At 39.7% G+C, this 20,294-nt stretch overlaps 1 protein-coding gene across 11 annotated transcripts in view; it reads left to right on the plus strand.

Moving 5' to 3' along the window:
• Positions 1-19,830, plus strand: part of ZRANB3 (zinc finger RANBP2-type containing 3) — a 265,124-nt gene extending 245,294 nt beyond the window's left edge. For 9 of the 11 annotated variants that reach the window (XM_023542991.2, XM_023542992.2, XM_023542993.2 and 6 more), the window contains 6 exons: positions 937-1,038; positions 2,626-2,768; positions 9,881-9,985; positions 10,870-11,272; positions 14,164-14,295; positions 16,410-19,827. In XM_023542991.2, the coding sequence (XP_023398759.1) occupies positions 937-1,038; positions 2,626-2,768; positions 9,881-9,985; positions 10,870-11,272; positions 14,164-14,295; positions 16,410-16,508 (984 nt within the window). In that variant the 3' untranslated portion in view covers positions 16,509-19,827. Of the gene's footprint in view, positions 1-936; positions 1,039-2,625; positions 2,769-9,880; positions 9,986-10,869; positions 11,273-14,163; positions 14,296-16,409 lie in introns of all 11 variants that reach the window. The other 2 variants (XM_023542999.2, XM_064287264.1) reach the window with 1 other exon arrangement.
• Positions 19,831-20,294: the final 464 nt, after the last annotated feature.

Raw genomic sequence — 20,294 nt, forward strand, 5'->3', positions numbered from 1 at the left:
GTCTTCTCACTTCCACTGTTCCTTTAACAATAGACAGGTTCGTCAACCCATTTGGGGAGGGCCATGCCCTCCTTTGATACAATACTGACATTTTCAAGGGTTATAAAGAAATTTGAATGTGAACTAGGGAGTAGTTGCACTACAGTTAATTTCAAGGATGTACTGTTCTTCCGTATTGATTTGCAATATACAGATTTCATTGTTTAGACACTTATTTCTAAATGAGGCAATAGAGGAGAGCATGAGGGGGCAGTCTACACAGCTTCCCAGGCTGAATGCAGGAGGCTTGGGGTGGGTGGAGACAGTGGAGACACACAGGCTGTAACTTGGAGCTGGCCCCCTCCCCCTACTCAGCCGGCCTTTCAGGGTAGCCATTTTGGATGGACCCTTGTCTAGAATGTGCCAGCTCAGTTTATCTTCCAGGAACAAGGGAATACTATGCTGTCTTAGTTTCCGAGTGCTGCTGTAACAGAAACACCATAAACAGATGGCTTAAAGAAAACAAATTTATTTTTCACAGTTCATGAGGCTAGAAGTTCAAATTCAGGGCACCACAGATCTCTTTTTGTCGACTCGGGGAAGATCCATGTCTCTTTCAGCTTCTGTGGCTCCAGCACTCCTTGGTTCCTTGGCAACCTTCATTGGTATCTATCTCCCCCTGTTTGTTCTTGCTTCTGTGTCAAAACCTGCTTTTTAATAACGCAGGGTGATTAGAACACACCCTACGCTGCTATGACCTCATTAACATAACAAAGAAAACCCTATTCCCAAACAGGATCACAGCCACAGGTATATGGGTTAGAATTACAACTCATATTTTAGGGATACACAACTCAATCCATGACATATGCCATAATATAATTATTTCCATTTAGAATAATTACTAGTGCCTGCAGACAAAAATTGATTAATAATGTCTTCCTAATCTATAACCAGGATGGAAAACAGATGAATTGTAATTTCATTCCTTTGGATATAAAATTAGACCTTTGGGAAGATTTACCAGCAAACTTTCAGCTGAAACAAAATCGCTCACTGGTAAGAATAGTCCCTTGCATTTATTTTAGATAAAAATCTGTTTATTAATTTTAATGGTCATGTTCAGATTAATAAAAGCAGAACGCTTCGTGGCCTGTTGCAGTCAAGTCACTGCATTTTAATCAATTCAGGCAGTGCCTGTTAATTACCCTGGTGCCAAGAATAAATGTGAAGCCTGTTTCCTTGGTAAGTGATCGCACCTAGAGTTGCCGTTTCTGTGGATAGAATCATCCTCACATCATTTAATTTCTCATTCACAGGATTAGCAACTGTGATATTTCTATCTGACAGAATCCCATTTTATCTTTTAAGGTTAAGCTCTAACAATGACAGATTCTGAGAGCAGGGATAATAGCATGTGAGGTGACTCTCAATTCATTGTCAGAGTCACCAGTGGGCAGCTCCCGGCCCAGTACATGCAGGGAGGCCTTAATCCTGATCTGCGGCTACTTCACCTGCATTGCTAAGAAAGGTTAGCGTGCACAGACTGGCCGCGCATGCATGCACCATTTTACAAGAAAATTGTAACTGTTATTTTACCTTTTGAGTGGAAATGAAATATGGCCCATGGGTCAGCAGTACATGTCTTAAAGGGAAAGGTAGCAGTGAGTTTTCTTCTCTGGTGTTACCTTATTCCAACTCTCAGATTCCCAGAAAATGGGCAAGATGCATAATTGACTAATAAATAAGATACAACCAGTAACCAGTTGCCATCTAGTTCACTCCAACTCATGACGACCTCATGTGTGTCAGAGAAGAACTGTGCTCCATAGGGTTTCAATAACTGTTTTTTTGAAGTGGATCATCAGGCCTTTCAAGGTGCCTCTGGGTGAACTCCAACCTCCAACCTTTCAGTTAGCAACCAAGCATGTTAACTGTTTGCACCACCCAGGGACTCGAAGTAAGATATGTTGTTAGTTGCCATCAAGTCAATTCTGACTCATGGCGACCCTATGTGTTACAGAGTAGAACTGTTTCCTAGGGTCTTCTTTTTTGTAATCTTAATGGAAGCAAGCAGCAGGCCTGTCTTCCACAGCACTGCTGGGTGGGTTCAAACGCCCAACCTTTAGGTTAGCAGTCGAGCGCAAACCATTTATACCACTAAGGGACCTGTTAAGAAAGATAGAGGTCACCTAGTAAAAATTTTCCAGATTCCTATGATAATTTAGTCAGTTTGGTGCATAGCTATTCTCAAATGCTTCACGATCACTCTGTCAGCACCACAATACCTGCTTTTCCCAGTTTTGCTTTGGCTACTGCTGGCATTTGTGCCTCACACAGTGAGATTGCTTTTGGGCTCAGTGAGCACATCATCGCTATTTGCCCTTATGCTTGTTAAGGGCATGTGCTGGGGCCCCTGAGACTAGCCTTTAGAGAGTCTTTGAATTGATCTCTGTAGAAGTGGCTGTAGATAGTTCACAACAAAGATAGGAAACTGTATCCAATTAATGGAAGACTTTAATTGGAAACCCCAAAGCCTATTTTAGGAATATAATACAACTTTGGTTTTCTGATGTAGAAAATAGCCTAACTTTCAAAGAAAGATGCCTGGCGAGCTGCAGTTTTCATTATCTCATTCTCTGCCAGATTTTGAGGTTCGTTCGTGAATGGAATAGTCTAACTGCCATGAAGCAAAGGATTATCAGGAAAAGTGGTCAGCTGTTTTGTAGCCCAATTCTTGCTTTCGAAGAGATCACAAAGCAACAAACCAAACAAAATAGTACCAAAAGGTATGAATTGTCTTTGTTTTTATTTTGTTTTATTATTTTTTGTGGTCATTTCTACAGGGTTTTCGAGGCATTTTATGTGATTGCTAATGAAATCCTGGTGAGTTAAAAAGAAAATTATGCATAAAACGACAACTGATTTTATAGCTACATAACTAGGTATTTTTTAAATTTGATCAGATCTGTTAAGTCCCCTGTTGGATGGTATTCATTAAAAAGGGGCATGAAGGAACTTTTTTTTTTCTGGTTGATGGAAGTGTTTTAAATCATGATTGCAGTGGTGGTTACATGACTGTGTACGTTTGTCAAAAGTATCAAATTGTGTATTTCAAATTGCTTGATTACATTTTATGTAAATTGTACCTCAATGAAGCTGTTATGTTTAAGAAGTTACTTATTTGAATGTTCTCCCCAGGAGAGGATGCTATTGGCTCACAGAAACATACAAATAACTTTCTCCTTAATTTTATGTAAAGCTTTTCTTAATAAACATGGTTGGAAGTCTTAGAGAAAAAAAAAGTCCCCTCTTGTCTGGATCTTGCTCCTCATGAGTCCCACTCATCAGTAGAGAAGGTCATGGATTTGGTTCAGCCTGGGACACTTAGTAACAACAGGAAGGCATTTCCTTCTTAGAATAGCAGCACTTGCCTCTTGACCCCATCTGCTCTGCACTCCACTGGTGTGGATTGGGGGTGCTATGCAGCAGGGAAGCTGGTTCTAACTGATTGCACCACCACCCAAGTGATGGATGGTAACTATCATCGTGCCCATGATTGGAAATGGAATGGACGGAAAGGTTAACTGGCAGACATTTGTGATTGCTTTGCCTCTATCATTACAGGTCCATTTCCAATCTCTGTCCCTTTCTAATTTCTCCTGTCTTGGTATCTTACTTATCTAGTTCTGCTATAACAGAAATACCACAAGTGGATGACTTTAACAAACAGAAGTTTATTCTCTCACAGCTTAGGAGGCTAGAAGTCCAAATTCAGGGCACCAGCTCCAGGGGAAGTCTTTCTCTCTCTGTCGGCTCTGGAGGAAGGTCCTTGTCAACAGTCTTCCCTGGTCAAGGAGCTTCCCAGCACAGGGACCCTGAGTCCAAAGGACATGCTATTCTCCAGCTCTTGTTTCTTGGTGGTATGAGGTCCCCGTGTCTCTCTGCTCACTTCTCTCTTTTATATCTCAAAAGAGATTTGTTTAAAACACAACCTAATCTCGTAGGTTGAGTCCTGCCTTGTTAATATCAGAGAGGTAGGATTTACGACACATAGGGAAATCACATCAGATGACAAAATGGTAAATAATCACACAATACTGGGAGTCATGGCCTTGCCAAGTTGACACACATTTTGGGGGGACACCATTTAATCCATAACATTCTACCCTTTGGCCCCCCAAAATTCATGTCTTTGCCATATGTAAAGCACATTCATTCCGTTATAATATAGCAAAGTTCTTAATTCAACTCCAAGACCCAAAATTTCTTCTTCATCTGTGAAATCTAGAATACAAGTTATCTGCTTCCAAAGTTCAATAGTGGAACAGGCACAAGGTAGACAATTCCATTACAAATAGGAGAAATTGGAAGGAAAGATGGAATAACACACCAAGCAAGTCAACAGAACACATTGCGTTAGCTTTCAAGGCTTGAAAATAATCCTCTGTTCTTTGAGACCATTTAGACAATGGCCCTGCCCTCCAGACTCTAGGTATTGGCCACACTGTCTGGATTCTGAGTGGAGCCCCCTGAGCCCTGGGCTTCAGCTCCACCTTCCAGGCCTACTGAAAGGACACCTCTGCTCTCTTGAATTTGGGTGGCTCCATTCTCCTAGTCCGTCCTAGTGGCAACTCATCCTTTGAGACCCCAGAGATCATGGCCCCATCCTTTGAGACTGAGGCAGCTCGGCTTCCTGTGTTCCTTGTCTCTTCAGCTTCTGCATCGTAGTTCCTTGGCCTCTGACCCCTTTGGTCTCTCCACTCACATCTGCCCTGCTGGGCCAAGTGTTCCAAAGCGCTTTTGCTCCGCTGGTAAGTGCCGGAGGTACCCTAGTCTGCCAGTAAACTTCAGCCAGAAGGCACTCAGCTCTCTTGCTCCATGAGTCGGCAAGCCTAGCTGTACCGGTTAGTGCCTGAAGTTACCCACTGCCAGGAAGCCTTCTGTACACAGACACTCAGCTCGCTCGCTCGGTGGGTTGGCGCCAGCTCTTGCTGGTCTCCTGGTTCTGCTGCTGCCATTTCTCTGCTGCTGCTTCTTGCTGTCTGCACCATCTCCAGTGTAACAGCTTTCCTCATTTCCTTCTGAGTCCTCACCAGAATTATCTTTGACGTCCATAATTCCACCAGCAGTCTCTTCAAGAAAATCTAGGCTTTAGCTATCAGGCATTTTAAAACTCTTCCAGCTTCTATCCATTGACAGTTTCAAAACTGCTTCCACATTTTTAGGTATCTGTTAGAGCAGCACCCCACTCTTCCAGTACCAGATTTCATCTTAGTTATCTAGTACTGCTGTAACAGAAATACCACAAGCAGATGACTTTAACAAACCGAAGTTTATTCTCTCACAGTTTAGGAGGCTAGAAGTCCAAATTCAGGGCACCAGCTCCAGCGGAAGGCTTTCTCTCTCTGTCGGCCCTGGGAGAAGGTCCTTGTCAAAGACACTTAATAACAATAGGGAGACATTTCCTTCTTAGAACAGCAGCACTTGCCTCTTGACCCCATCTGCTCTGCACTCCAGTGGTGTGGATTGGGGGTGCTATGCAGCAGGGAAGCTGGTTCTAACTGATTGCACCACCACCCAAGTGGTAGATGATAACTTTCATCACGCCCATGATTGGAAATTTAATGGACGGAAAGGTTAACTGGCAGACATTTGTGATTGCTTTGCCTCTGTCATTACAGGTCCATTTCTCATTTCTCCTATCATGGCATCACAGTCATCTTTGCCGAGCTCAAGTGTTCCCATATGTGGTCTCAAATCCTCATTCTCTGCAGTCTCTTCCCTTAGCAGGAAGCAAGGATTATGAGGAAAAGTGATCAGCTGTTTGCTAGCCCACTTCTTGCTTTGGAAGAGGTCACAAAGCAACAAACTGAACAGCAGCATTGACAACCTTTCAGCTCTTGTGGTCTCCAAACACCTGTAATCCCTCTTCGTCCTCACATTCCATCATTTTATGATCTCTATTCTTTTCCATGCACAAAGAAAGAAAAATCTTATCAAGTTGGGGGTGGGAGTGGGTGGCTGATTAAACAATTATGCTATCTCCATATAGTGATAATCTCTTCAGCTGTTGCGGTGTATCAGGTATGGTATGTGAAAACTTGAATGATACACATGGTAAGCAGTTAAGGGTAAAAGTAAGTGTAATAAAAAAGGATGGACATACAAATATATATGATTGCCAGACACAGAAAGTGTCTAGAAGGGTATCTTAGAAATTCTTACCAGAGATTTTCTATAAGTCTTAACTAGGGGCAGTTTTACCCCACAGAGTGCCAGTATCTTTAGACATTTTAGATTATCACAACTGGGGGATGCTACTGGAAGGCATCTAGTGTCTAGAGACTAAGGATGCCAATGAAAATCACACAGTGATCAGGATCCCCACCCCCCAAAACAAAATATGATTTGTTTCAAAATGTCATTAGTGCTGCTCTTGAGAAATCCTACTCTAGGGCTTAAGAATAGGGGAATGTGGGGGTGGTAGGGACTTGTACTTTATACTTTGTGCCTAGATCACAAACTCATATGCCTAAAAGACATTCCTTGTTTCCTTGGCTATCCTTACATGGCATCTGTCTTCCCCAGTATGTGCTTGGTTCTGTATCTAATTTGCCCTTTTTATAACTCAGAAGCAGTTAGGTTTAGGACACGTCCTACGCTGACATAGTCTCATTAGCATAACAAAGAAACCCTATTCCCAAACAAGATTACATCCACAGGTATAAAGAACCTGTTGCCATCGAGTCGATTCAAACTCATAGCAACCCTATAGGACAAATAGAATTGCCCCAAATGGTTTCCAAAGAGGGGCTGGTGGATTCAAACTGCTGACCTTTTGGTTAGCAGATGAGCTTTTGTGCACATGTTTTGGGGGGACAGTCTTCAGTCCATAGCAGATGCCAAGTATTTATCCTTTATCCACATCTGGCCCCCAAAGCACATCAGCACCTAGACCCCAGGTTTGTTTTCAGGGGTGTGGGCCACTTTGCAATGTACACACCTCTGTTCTTGCAAAAATCGCCGTTTTCTACTCCCATCCCAATCCAGGAATCAGTTTAGCAGACAACCTTCCTCCTTCTCTGGTTTAAACATAAAACTGAGGTTTAAACGTAATCCCTTAGAGAGTTGGTATACTTACCCAAACTTCTGAGCAAACCTCAATGGAAAATGAAATATTGAGAAATTACAGCGAGGTTCGAAAAGTTTTCAATCCCCACTCTGGAGCTGATTGATCTGTTTCTTGTGGTGTACAAAACTTTGTACTTAAACCTCTGGTAGGAAAAAGAAAAGCAAGAGTTTTTAGTTCCTAAACCTCTGAATAGATTTCTCAGCACCTCTTAAAGTTACTGAATTAGGTTTCTAAGCTTTTAAACAGCGAATAGTACCGGAGGCAAGGCTTAATATTCTCTGCCCCCTCAAAGCTAGGAAGGTTTTGAATTTATTTAGAATTCTCAGAAATACTTTAGGGAAGTGCCTTTGTCAAGGGACTAAAACAGCTGAAGAAATGGGGGAAGTTTACGAACTAAAAAGTTGAGTTAAGGAACTCTAAAACATTTCACTGTGATTGAACTTCTTTTTGTTTTAAGGATGATACATAAGTGAAAATGCAAACATGAAAAGATAATCACCCTTACTCATAATAGGAGAAATGCAGATTTAAAGCTGTAATGAGATACCTAGTATTAGCAGAGATTTTAATAAATGAAATACTGTGTGCTGTGGAAATTTGAGAATACCTTCAACTCATACATTGCTGGTGGACATAGAAATTGGTACAACCTTAAAGGGGAGCAGTTTGTCAAAACCTATCCAAATTTAAAGCACCCTTGATTTTTGACTCAGCAGTTCTACTTCTGGGAATTTATTCTACATATACTTAATGTATACAAAAACATGCATGTATAAGGATATTTGTTGCAGTATTGTTTGTGATAACAAAGACCAGAGGCAACCTAAATGCCTGTTAATCAGAGACTGCTTAGATATATCATATGGTTTATCCAAATAATGGAATCATGAGCAGATATTAAATAGAATAGGGCAACTCCATATACTGATACAGAAAGATTTCTAAGGTGTATGTTTAAGTAAAGAGAGCAAGATGCAGGTTAGTGTGTATAGTATGCTGCCATTCTTTTAAAATTAGAAGGTATAATGGAGAGTGACTGCCAATGAGTATAGGGGTTTCTTTTGGGGATGGTAAATGCGTCCTGAAATTATATAATGGTAAACCCTGGTGGTGCAGTGGTTAAGAGCTCTGCTTCTAAACAAATGGTCGGCAGTTCTAATCCACCAGACGTTCTTTGGAAACCCTGTGAAGCAGTTCTTCTCTGTCCCGTAGGGTCGCTATGACTAGGAATCGACTCGACGGCAGTGAGTTTGGTTTTTGGGTGAATGGTTGCACAACCTTGTGAACATACCAAATCTACTGAATTGTAAACCCTAAAACGTTGAATTTTATGTTGTTTTTGTTAGCTGCCATCGAGTCAGCCCCCAACTCATGGAGACCCCATATCTTACCGAGTAGAACTGCTCCACAGGGTTTTCTTGGCTATAATCTTTATGGAAGCAATTCGCCCAGGCCTTTTTTCTGCAGAGCCAATGGCAAGGTTCAAACTGCCAACTTTAGGTTAGTAGCTAATCAAAAACCACTTCTGCAACCCAGGGACCTTGAATTTATTATATGTGAATTTTATTTCAATAAAAAGCAAAACAAAAAAAGATATAAACCTATATGGAGAGAAACTTGGCTCTTTCTAAAAGGATATGTAAAAAACTTGGAAGAGAGGTAGTTCTGGGGGAAAGGGACAAGAGGGCTAAGGATAGAAGAGAATGGGAGGGATCCTTATTCTTCACCATATACACTGTTTTCTGCGTTTGGATCTTGAGTCATGTGCATGTATCACCTAATCAAAAACTTAATAGTTTATAAAAAGAAGGAAACGTTGGTTATTAGAATCACCTTAACAATATAAAAATAACCTTCTAAAATTTACCTACATTTGTAAAACAGTTCCATTGTGGTTGAACTTTAATTTTATTGTCAACCTACCAAAGTACTCAAAAATATGAAGAAATTTGTGTTTAAACTTACTGTAGAAAAATATCTACGATAGGTGTAAACTACCAGAGAAACTGGGCCATGCTAATTAGAAGGAATTAAGCGGGTAATTGCATTTCACCTACTTAAATTCCCCCGTCACCTTTAATTGGAATAACTTTTCTCCTTACTTCCAGCCCCTAAACTGTTGTGTCATATTGATAGTGTGGTATAATAAGGTTCTGAATCCCACATCAAGAGTGCCTTATTTCAGTGGAAGAGTCCGTAAACCCTAAATGGGCTGGTAATAATGGAAACAGCCTTGAGATTATAGAAGATGTGATTGAACCTCATTAACTTAAAGAGAATGACTTTACCTGAATACACTGATATCACCATTATAAGTGGTTTAGGTGATTTGGAGAAACCTGGGAAGAAGGCCTAGAGGGAGGCAAATGCAGTTAGAGATTTTCTGCGCAGCTCGGGAAGCTGTGTACTTAAGCCTGTCAGTTGTATACACATTTGATCATTTGTTATTCCTACACCCACTCCTTTTTCTCCCTAAATGAAAATTGGTCCAGAGGATATTGAATGACTCTTCAATCTCTTAGAAAAATAAATCCTGGGAAAACTAACTTAAAATAAAAATGTGTGTGTGTGTGTGTGTGTGTGTTGTTTTCCCCATAATGGAGACCAATGTAAAGGGAGAAAATTCTATTTCTTCACTTTAGTTTTAGCACAGTGACTAGGCATGTATCTTAGTCTTTCTCCTATGCTCTTGCAAGGAACAGTGTGAACATGAAAGACAGAATTGTGTAAGAGAGAAGAAATGTATTTAACATGTAATTGTTTTAGGTATATAACCAAAGAAGATGTTGCCGCAGCCTCGATGGACAAGGTGAAGAATGATGGGGGCCATGTCCGTCTGATCACAAAGGAATCTCATGACCCTTCTGCAAAGTAAGGATTTTTGCTACTAGGACACAGTAGTAATAGAACTACTCCTTTAAAATTAGGTATTAATTTTTGTAATAATACCTACCTTTGCATGGCCACTTTAGAGGTTACAGAGAACTTTCACAATATAGGAGCTCCATTTCTAATTTGGTCAACTCTAAGTTTACCTGTAAAAAAAACCCACTGCTGTCAAGTTGATTCCAACTCATAGTGACCCTATAGGACAGAGTAGAACTGCCCCATAGGGTTTCCAAGGAGTGGCTGGTAGATTCGAACTGCCGACCTTTTGGTTAGCAGCCATAGCTCTTAACCACTGCACCACCAGGACTCCAAGTTTACCTATAGAAGTCATGCTATTTAGCAAGTCTTCTGTTCCAGTTCCTGTTAACAGTGTTAACTTCTTCACTCTGTCACTTTACAGATGGGAGGATTCTATTTCCTGTAGGCCAGCAGAGGCTGGAGTAGAGCAGTCATGGAAGGCTTAGTAATGGCCCCTCTCCCCTAATGAGGTGTGTGACGCTGCACTTAGAGAACAAGGTAGCCACTAAGCTTTAGCTGGAGTTTTACGTTAGCTACGATGGCCATTTTCTCATTTTCCAGTTTCTCCAGATGTATCAAAGTCTTATTATTTACTTGAGGCAACATACCATATTCATATTACTATTTTTTTAAAAACATACCACTCTCCACTCTTTCTTTTTTGGCATGGAATATAGAGTGCTGACTATAGCTATTTCATTACCGCACTGAATCACAAAATCTGTGGGGGCTGTGTATTTACTGTTTATCAATATAGAGGCTTTGAAGACTTTTATATGAAGTGATGAGAATTTAGACTGAAGTGATTGTTAAATTAGTTACCAATGAGATGTTTTGTTCAATTACAGAAAGTTTCTTGGAGCTGGAGCCTGTGTCCCATTTCCAAATCCCTGCACAGCCCAGAGCGATCTCACCGTGAAGCCTTCCACTTCCAAGGGCTATTTGCAAGCTGTGGATAATGAAGGGAATCCACTTTGCCTTTTCTGTCAGCAACCCACTTGCCAGACTAACCAAGAGTGTAAAGTGAACACTTGGGATTCACGGTTTTGCTCTCTGAAATGTCAGGAGGAGTTTTGGATTCGATCTAATAACAGTTACCTGCGAGCCAAAGTATTTGAAACTGAACATGGTGTGTGTCAGTTATGTAATTTGAATGCACAAGAACTCTTTTTACTTCTGAGAAATGCCCCTAAAAGTCAGAGGAAGAATCTTCTGGATGTTACCTGGACCTCAAAGCTCTCATTAGAACAGGTAAATTATAATCATGTGATAGAGAGAAGGTGACATTGTTCTGAGGGATTAATATTGACTTACTAGTTTTCTTTAACTTTTTTAGTGTGGGGATTTTCTAACATACATACAAAGTAGAGGGAATAACAAACCCATATACTTATCACCCAGCTTCACCAGTTAATCAGCATTTTGTCATTCGTAGTTCATCTATCTCTCCTCTCATTTCTTTTTTCCCCCTCATGGAATATTTTAAAGCAAGCCCAGACAGTAATTCATTTCACCCTTAAAGACTTCATTATGTATTTCTAACAGATAAGGACTTACTTTGTTTTTAATATAAACCCAGTACCCCAATACACATTATCACAGCCAACACAATTATAATTCTTTAATAAGTCCATGTTTTGCTTTCCCAGATTATCTCAAAACAAAAAATCTCTTTACAGTTGCTTTGTTCAAATCGGACCCCTGTGGCATACTGGTTAAGAGCTCAGATGTTAAACAAAAGGTTGGCAGTTTGACTCCACCAGCCACTCCTTGGAAACTACGGAGCAGTTCTATTCTGTCCTATAGGGTTGCTATGAGTTGGGATGGACTGGGCAGCAACGAGTTTTGTTTGTTTATTTGTTTGTTTGTTCAAATCGAGATCAAAACATGGCACTTGATCGACATGCCACTTTTGCTGTAATCTATAACAGCATCCCATCCCTTCTTTACATAATTGTTGAAAAAACTGCATCACTTGCCTGTAGGATTTCCCATGTTCTGGAATTACCTCCCTATGCCCTCATGGTGTTTTTTGACATGTTTCTCTATACTCCTGTATTTCTTGAATATTTGTAAGATCTAGAAGCTGAATTAGATTCCGACTCAGTTGTTTTTGGAAGCGATTTTAACTGATAGTGCATCACATCAAAAGGTAGCTAATGTCTGGGTGTTCCACTTTTCATGGTGTTAATATTGAATTACAATAGAGATGATAACCCCAAAAATGTAGTCCATTACAATGGGAAGGCAATTTAGATATGTTCGTTTTGTTGTAAAATGTAATTTTAGCAGAACAGTTTTTCAAAATGTTCTTAGCGCTATCATCAATATTCACTTTTATTTCCAAAACTCGATTGGATTTCTAATCTCATTATCGAACCACTTCTAAATTTCAAACTAGAACAAAATGTGCAGGTTTTGTAATTCAAAAAGGATCACTCGTGAGTCACCCTCTGCCCACTAAAATATTGGATAAATTTCTGCTATTTAGAGAAATCATACATTTTTATTTACCTAGTATTGCTGAATTATGAGAGAATGAATTAAAAAGTATTTCCACAAAGATGAGTCATCATGTCTTTGAGAGCTAGGGAAATACAATATATCTCTAGTAACATCCAGGGTTCCTGAAAGATTCTTTGGTTTAATTGGTGAGGGGCATATCGTACCCATCCCAGGGGTGCTGGCCAGACTCTAGTTATTGTCTATTGCCTGAGTACAAAGGCTTCCAGAAGACACACGGTGATATGACCCAAGAACATTTTCCAAATAGCCCATCCAGGACTTCAGAAGTAACATAGTGTACAACCAGTACAAAGTGCTTACAGTGTAAGGAGCACCATGGGGCTCAGGTCGGGAAAGATCAGTCGGAGAGGGAGTGCTGCTTTCAAGAGGCAAATCTGGAACGTCAAAGGGTGGCCGCAGATGATTTGCTGTAGAATTATTAGGGAAGAGTAAAGAAGCACCTTCTGGGTGAGAGCCTGTCAGAGTGGAGACTACTCAGAGCGAAAGAATTGGTTACAGGAGGCAGAACCAAAATGGATTTTTTTTTTTTTTTGCTGAGAGTATGCCCTTTGCTTGATGCATAAGACTGCCATTTATAGCTGCTTCTAACAATGCCAGCCTCAAAAATAAAAATCAATATACATCTTCTAACAGGTTAGAAAGTTCAGTACAGAAAATAAGGAAAGCTGTAACAAAGTTCAGCTGGAGGAAGTTGACTGCTTCAGCTTGCTATCTCAGAGCTCCTGGGCCCCTCATGGGCCAAGAACTATTGATCAGGGTCACTGTGCCATTCCGTGGTCTGACGAGCATGCTTAAAAGTGCGTCAGAGCTACATTAGAGGTGCCCATGCTGGCAGCCATGAAATTGGCTAATTATAATTTATTCCTCGGCCAAGACCAGGAGAAAAAAAAATAATGTTCATACTCACCTTTGTGATACTTAAAAAACAACTGTACAACTGTGTTATGAGTTGTTTTAATAACCTCTGGTAAAATGTTAAAAGGTATTCCTTCCATTTTAGTACAGGTCATCATTGTTTAAATATAAACTTAGTGGCTGCTGAATTTCAAAATAAAACAAGAATATTTGTTTATTCCAAATATGCAAGCTAGAAAGGTATGTTCTAGAAATTTCATCCCAATCCATGTAACTTGGGAAGTTCCCTGGTGAATAGCACAAAAGCTCTTGGTGATAGCTATTAATACTTAAACTGCCATTGATAATCTAACAAATAAATTTAGGTCAATGATTAAAGCTTGCTCGGGTTAGTAAAATCAGACGTTCTTAATTTCCAATCTGTTCTTATTCTTGCCTCAGCTTTGCTTTAGGGAATATGTAAACTAACCCAAAGGTGCAGAGCAACTGGTTTTTTCCAGTCTGTCAGGAGTCTTGATATTTCATGCTTGTGTGGAAATGTTTTCAAAATGAGTTAGGTAAGGGGAGAAAAAAAACTTTTTCAGAAACCTGTTTTATTGCCTTCAAATTGCTAACCCAGAGGTTTTTTTCTACTCACCATAAAAGCTATAAAAAGCCATCCTAATGTATTTTTCCCTGTGATTTTGCTGGATAAACATGATTGCACAATGCAAAACCCACAGTGTATGTCGAGAGTTGCTGACGTTGCCTTCTTATTGCAGCTCAATGAAATGATAAGAAACCCAGTAGAAGGCCATTTCTGGCAGGTGGACCACATCAAGCCAGTCTACAGCGGAGGAGGACAGTGCTCCCTGGACAACCTGCAGACACTCTGTACTGTCTGCCACAGAGAGGTTGGTGATGCACACAGATGGCTTTGACTCCACCCGAGATTGCAAATTGAAAATTTTACAGCCAGGTGTGGGAGATTCTGGGGATGAATCTACCTGGTCTGGCTTAGTCAGAGCTGCATTTTATTCCTTCCATTGCGTGACACTGGAAGTCTGCCTTGAGGCCTTTGTGAGTTCTCAGTCACAGATGCAAGAGAAGCTGCTTCCCTCTTAATTCATTTTAGGACCTGGATATTTCCACCGCCACCGGAAGAGACCCAGACCCTGGAAGTTTGATGAATCAGGGCAGCAACACATTGGCATTTATTGCTAAGGATGTCCTAAAGTATCTGAGAGCATTGATAAATTACCTCTAGGACACACTCAGCCCAACATGCAAAAACTGCACTGCTGGTCAAAGTGTAAAGATCCTTGGGTGGCATGCACAGCTCACACTCAACTACTAACCAAGTGGTTGGTGATTGAACCTACCCAGCAGTGCTGCAGAAGACAGACCTAGCAATCTGCTTCCATAAATCAAGAAAACCTTATGGAGCAGTTCTACTCTGTAACACGTGGGGTTGCCATGAGTCGGAATCAACTCCATAGCAGCAGATTTTGTTTTGGTTGTTGGTCAAAATGTGACTAAACCTTGGCATATCTTTGAGTAATTACCCATTGCCTAAAGTGAGGGGGGGACGGGGAATCATGTAGTATCATTTATCTAGGGGGCATGGGGTCACTGTGAATCAAAAATCAACTCAGCGGCACCTAACAACAACATCTTGTGTCTACCAGGATAGATTTTTAATAGGCAGTCCAGGAAAGTGTAGTAGAACCTACCTGTTGAGGTAATCTTAGAAAGAACATATATTCAATTTTCCCATGTTCTTCAGCCATTTATCATCCAAAATGGCTGCACAACCTTCTGTCAAATAGATGTCTGCCATAGTTTACTTTGCCGTTCCCATATTGATGACACTCAAGTTGTTTCCATTTATTTGCTCTTATGCATAATGCTGCCAGGGACGTGTTTTTTATACCAAACTGTTTTCTCCGTTTTGAAGTATTTCCTTAAGATAGATTCTCAGATGTAAAATCACTGAGTCGAAGTGTTCAGATATATTTTGAGACTGTAGTAATTTATTACCAAAGGATTGTATCAGGTATATCCCACCAACTCGGCGATGAATAAGCGTGCCCATTTAACTGCACGAGCGGTAATGTGATGGGGAAAAAAATGGCCTGTCATTGTTCACTAAAGAAGCTGGTGTCTCTTTAAAATGCTAATCAATGCCATTTACTCTTTTGAGTACTGTTCAGATCCTTTGCCATTGTCCATATTGAATGACCTCTTTAGTGATCTTCTTTCAATATTTAGGTTCCATAATCTCTGCCCAAACATAATTTTACATAAATGGGATCATGTCCTATAGGTAGTTTTGTTTTCTTTTAGTTCTAACCTTCTTTTCTTTCCCCATCTCTTCCACCTGGATCACATGCACGTGGACTTGTCAACTAAGCAAATTATTAACAAATTCAACACTTATAAGAGAATTAAGAAATAACAAAAGAAAAAGAACCCTCTAATTACTTTTCAGATTTTCATGAGAATTTTTTATTTGTAAGACTGGAAGAAGACTCCAGCCCTGCTTTGTCTCATTGTGCGTTGAGATATCTAATCTGCATTGGTTGACTATTGAGTTGGGAATGGTTTCTAGGCCCAGAAAATAGAAGTGAGGGCGTTTATTTCTTAGCCAGCTATCTTTATTGAAAAGATGCTTTTGAAAATAAGCTAAGTGTACCTATGGTGATTTTGGACAATTTGGGGACTCTGGGAAATCCAAGATGCCTTCTGCTCTCCCACTTAGGTGAGCAGAATCAAAACTCCCCCATAGCTCTGTACTGTCTTCAGAATCTGGTCTCAGGGAACATAGGGCTGATCCCGGGCACTTAACCTGAGTGGCCGGGGGCCTCTGCCTTGTAGCATGGGAAGCCCCCTAATGGCAAAGAACTGGTAAGTGGGTGTGGTGATAATGTAGAGTTTTCCAGACTAATAGAATACAAAGAGTTTATGAGCTTCTATAGCCAGTGCTTTTTTCCCTAACATATGTATGCATGTGTATTTTTAACTTTAGAGAACTGCCAGACAAGCCAAAGAAAGAAGCCAGGTGAGAAGACAATCTCTGGCAGCAAAGCACGGATCAGACATCACACGGTTTTTGGTAAAGAAGTGAAGTGTAGAAGTATATGCATGGATGACAAATGGTTTACATGTGGAGGAATTTAATGCAAACTTTTTTTCACATGTGTCTAATTTTGTAAGAGTGAAAATTTTCAGGACAAAAATCAAGAAGTCAACCTCCCTTTTTATATTAAGTACTTTTTATACTAAATTGATAGCTTTTAAAAGTACTTAACAGAAACCAAGTTACAATAACAACTATTTCTGTGATCTTGTTGATTTCGTGCAGACTCTAAATTATGTTTCAACAATGTTATGTTAAGGCTACATTTTCCCCTAATGTACCTTAATCACTGTATTATGCATAGATATTGCTTTTGAAAAATGAACTTTCAGGTACCTGAAAAACGCTGCTGAATTAGTATTGCTTCTGGACTATTGTAGTTATAAGTGGAGTGCTGTATAAACTATAAGGGAAACTTTGTAGGCAAGTCATCCTTATTCAGAAATTCTGGTGCAAACCTGACCAGCCTGCTCAGTATCTAAGAGGAATGCTTGTTCACTAAATGCCTCCAAACTGGGCTTGGGATACACATGTAGGGTTGTTGCCTTTTTTGCTTTATTTCTTAGCCAGCCATCTTTATTGAAAAGATGCTTTTGAAAATAAGCTAATTGTACTTATGGTGTTTTGGGGATGATTTGGGGGCTTCTGGGTAAAGTAATTGTTAAAAATATTAAGAAAAAACTGAAAACAAAGTGTGAAATGACATTTAAGGTTCATTTTGTGAGTTTTAAAAAATGCATAAAACTAGACTTACTATCAAAGCACGCTTTATCTCATGGTTGTCATTTTCTGATTTTAAAATCCTGTTTTATTACAAGTGTATTTCTGATACCTCTTTTAAAAAGAATGATGATTGTGAAACACTTTACAGTAAAGCATGATCAGATGGATATACACATTAAAAAATACAATGGTAATACTACTACTAAAGGTATTTCAGAGCATAGAAAAGGATGGAATACTCCTAAACTCATTCTGTGGAGCCAGTATATCCCTGATACCAAAACCAGGTAAAGACACCACAAAAAAGAAAATTACAAACCTATATCCCTCATGAACTCAGATGCAAAAATCTTCAACAAAATCCTAGCCAATAGAATTCAACAACATATCAAAAAAATAATTCACCATGACCAAGTAGGATTCATACTAGGTATGCAGGGATGGTTCAACATTAGACAAACAATTAATGTAATCCACCGTATAAATATGTTTAACCATATAAATAAAACAAAAGACAAGAACCACATGATCTTATCAATTGATGCCGAAAAGGCATTTGACAAAGTCCAGCACCCATTCATGATAAAAACTCTCAGCAAAATAGGCATAGAAGGAAAATTCTTCAGCATAATAAAGGGCATTTACACAAAGCCAACGGCCAACATCACCCTAAACGGAGAGAGCCTGAAAGCATTCCCCTTGAGATTGGGAACCAAACAAGGATGCCCTTTATCACTGCTCTTATTCAACATTGTGCTGGAGGTCCTAGCCAGAGCAGTTAGGCCAGATAAAGAAATAAAGGGTATCCAGATTGGTAAGGAAGAAGTAAAAGTATCTCTATTTGCAGATGACATAATCTTATACACAGAAAACCCTAAGGAATCCTCAAGAAAACTACTGAAACTAATAGAAGAGTTCAGCAGAGTATCAGGAAACAAGATAAACATACAAAAAGTAGTTGGATTCTTCTATGCCAACAAAAAGAACATGAAAGAAAATTACCAAATCAATACTATTTACAGTAACCCCAAGAAGATAAAATACTTAGGAATAAATCTTACCAGAGATGTAAAAGACCTATACAAAGAAACTACAAGACACTACTGCAGGAAATCAAAAGAGACCTACATAAGTGGAAAAACACAGCTTGCTCATGGATAGGAAGGCTCAACGTTGTAAAAACGTCTGTTCTGCCAAAAGCAATCTATAGATACAACGCAATTCCAATTCGAATTCCAACAACATTTTTTTATGAGATGGAGAAACAAATCACCAACTTCATATGGAAGGGAAAGGGGCCCCAAATAAGTAAAGCAATACTGAAGAAGAAGAACAAAGTGGGAGGCCTCACACTACCTGATTTTAGAACCTATTATACCACCACAGTAGTCAAAACAGCCTGGTACTGGTACAACAACAGATACATAGACCAATGGAACAGAATTGAGAATCCAGACATAAATCCATCCACATATGAGCAGCTGATATTTGACAAAGGCCCACAGTCAGTTAAATGGGGAAAAGACAGTATCTTTAAAAAACAGCACTGGTATAACTGGATATCCATCTGCAAAAAAAATGAAACAAGACCCGTACCTCACATCATGCCCAAAAACTAACTCACAATGGATCAAAGACCTAAATATGAAATCTAAAATGATAAAGTTCATAGAAGAAAAAATAGGGACAATGCTAGGAGCCCCAATACATGGCATAAACAGTGTACTAAACATAACTAACAATGCACAAACACCAGAAGAGAAACTAGATAACTGGGAACTCCTAAAAATCAAACACCTATGTGCATCCAAAGACTTCACCAAAAGAGTAAAAAGATGACCTACAGGCTGGGAAAAAGTTTTTAGCTATGGCGTCTGATCTCCAAAATCTGCATGATACTGCAAAAACTCAACAACAAAAAGACAAATAACTCAGTTATAAGATGGGCAAAGGATATGAACAGGCACTTCACTAAAGAAAAGATTCAGGTAGCTAACAGATACATGAGGAAATGCTCAAGATCATTAGCCATTAGAGAAATGCAAATCAAAACTATAATGAGATTCCATCTCACTCCAACAAGGCTGGCATTAATCCAAAAAACACAAAATAATAAATGTTGGAGAGGTTGTGGAGAGACTGGAGCACTTATACACAGCTGGTGGGAATGTAAAATGGTATAAACACTTTGGAAATCAATTTTGCGCTTCCTTAAAAAACTAGAAATAGAACTACCATACGATCCAGCAGTCCCACTCTTTGGAATATATCCTAGAGAAATAAGAGCCTTTACACAAACAGATATATCCACACCCATGTTCATTGCAGCACTGTTCACAATAGCAAAAAGATGGAAGCAACCTACGTGCCCATCAGTGATTCAATGGATAAACAAATTATGGTATATTCACACAACAGAATAGTACACATCGATAAAGAACAGTGATGAATCCGTGAAATATTTCATAACGGAGGAATCTGGAAGGCATTACGCTGAGTGAAATTAGTCAGTTGCAAAAGGACAAATATTGTATGAGACCACTATTTTAAGAGCTCAAGAAATAGTTTAAACAGAGAAGAAAATATTCTTTGATGGTTATGAGAGTGGGGAGGGAGGGAGGGAGGGAGAGGAGTATTCACTAATTAGATAGCAGACAAGAACTAACTTAGGTGAGGGGAAAGACAAGACACAATACAGGTGAAGTCAGCACAACTGGACTAAACCAAAAGCAAAGAAGCTTCCTGAATAAACTGAATGCTTTGAAGGCCAGCATAGCAGGGGCAGGGGTTTGGGGACCATGGTTTCAGGGGACATCTAAGTCAATTGGCATAATAAAATCTATTAAGAAAACATTCTGCATCCCATTTTGGAGAGTGGCATCTGGGGTCTTAAATGCTAGCAAGCCTCCATCTAAGATGCATCAATTGATTTCAACTCACCTGGAGCAAAGGAGAATGAAGAACACCAGAGACACAACATAATTATGAGCCCTAGAGACAGAAAGGGCCACATAAACCAGAGACTACATTAGCCTAAGAGCAGAAGAACTA

This window comes from Loxodonta africana, chromosome 6, assembly GCF_030014295.1.
Source record: "Loxodonta africana isolate mLoxAfr1 chromosome 6, mLoxAfr1.hap2, whole genome shotgun sequence".
Lineage (NCBI taxonomy): Eukaryota > Metazoa > Chordata > Mammalia > Proboscidea > Elephantidae > Loxodonta > Loxodonta africana.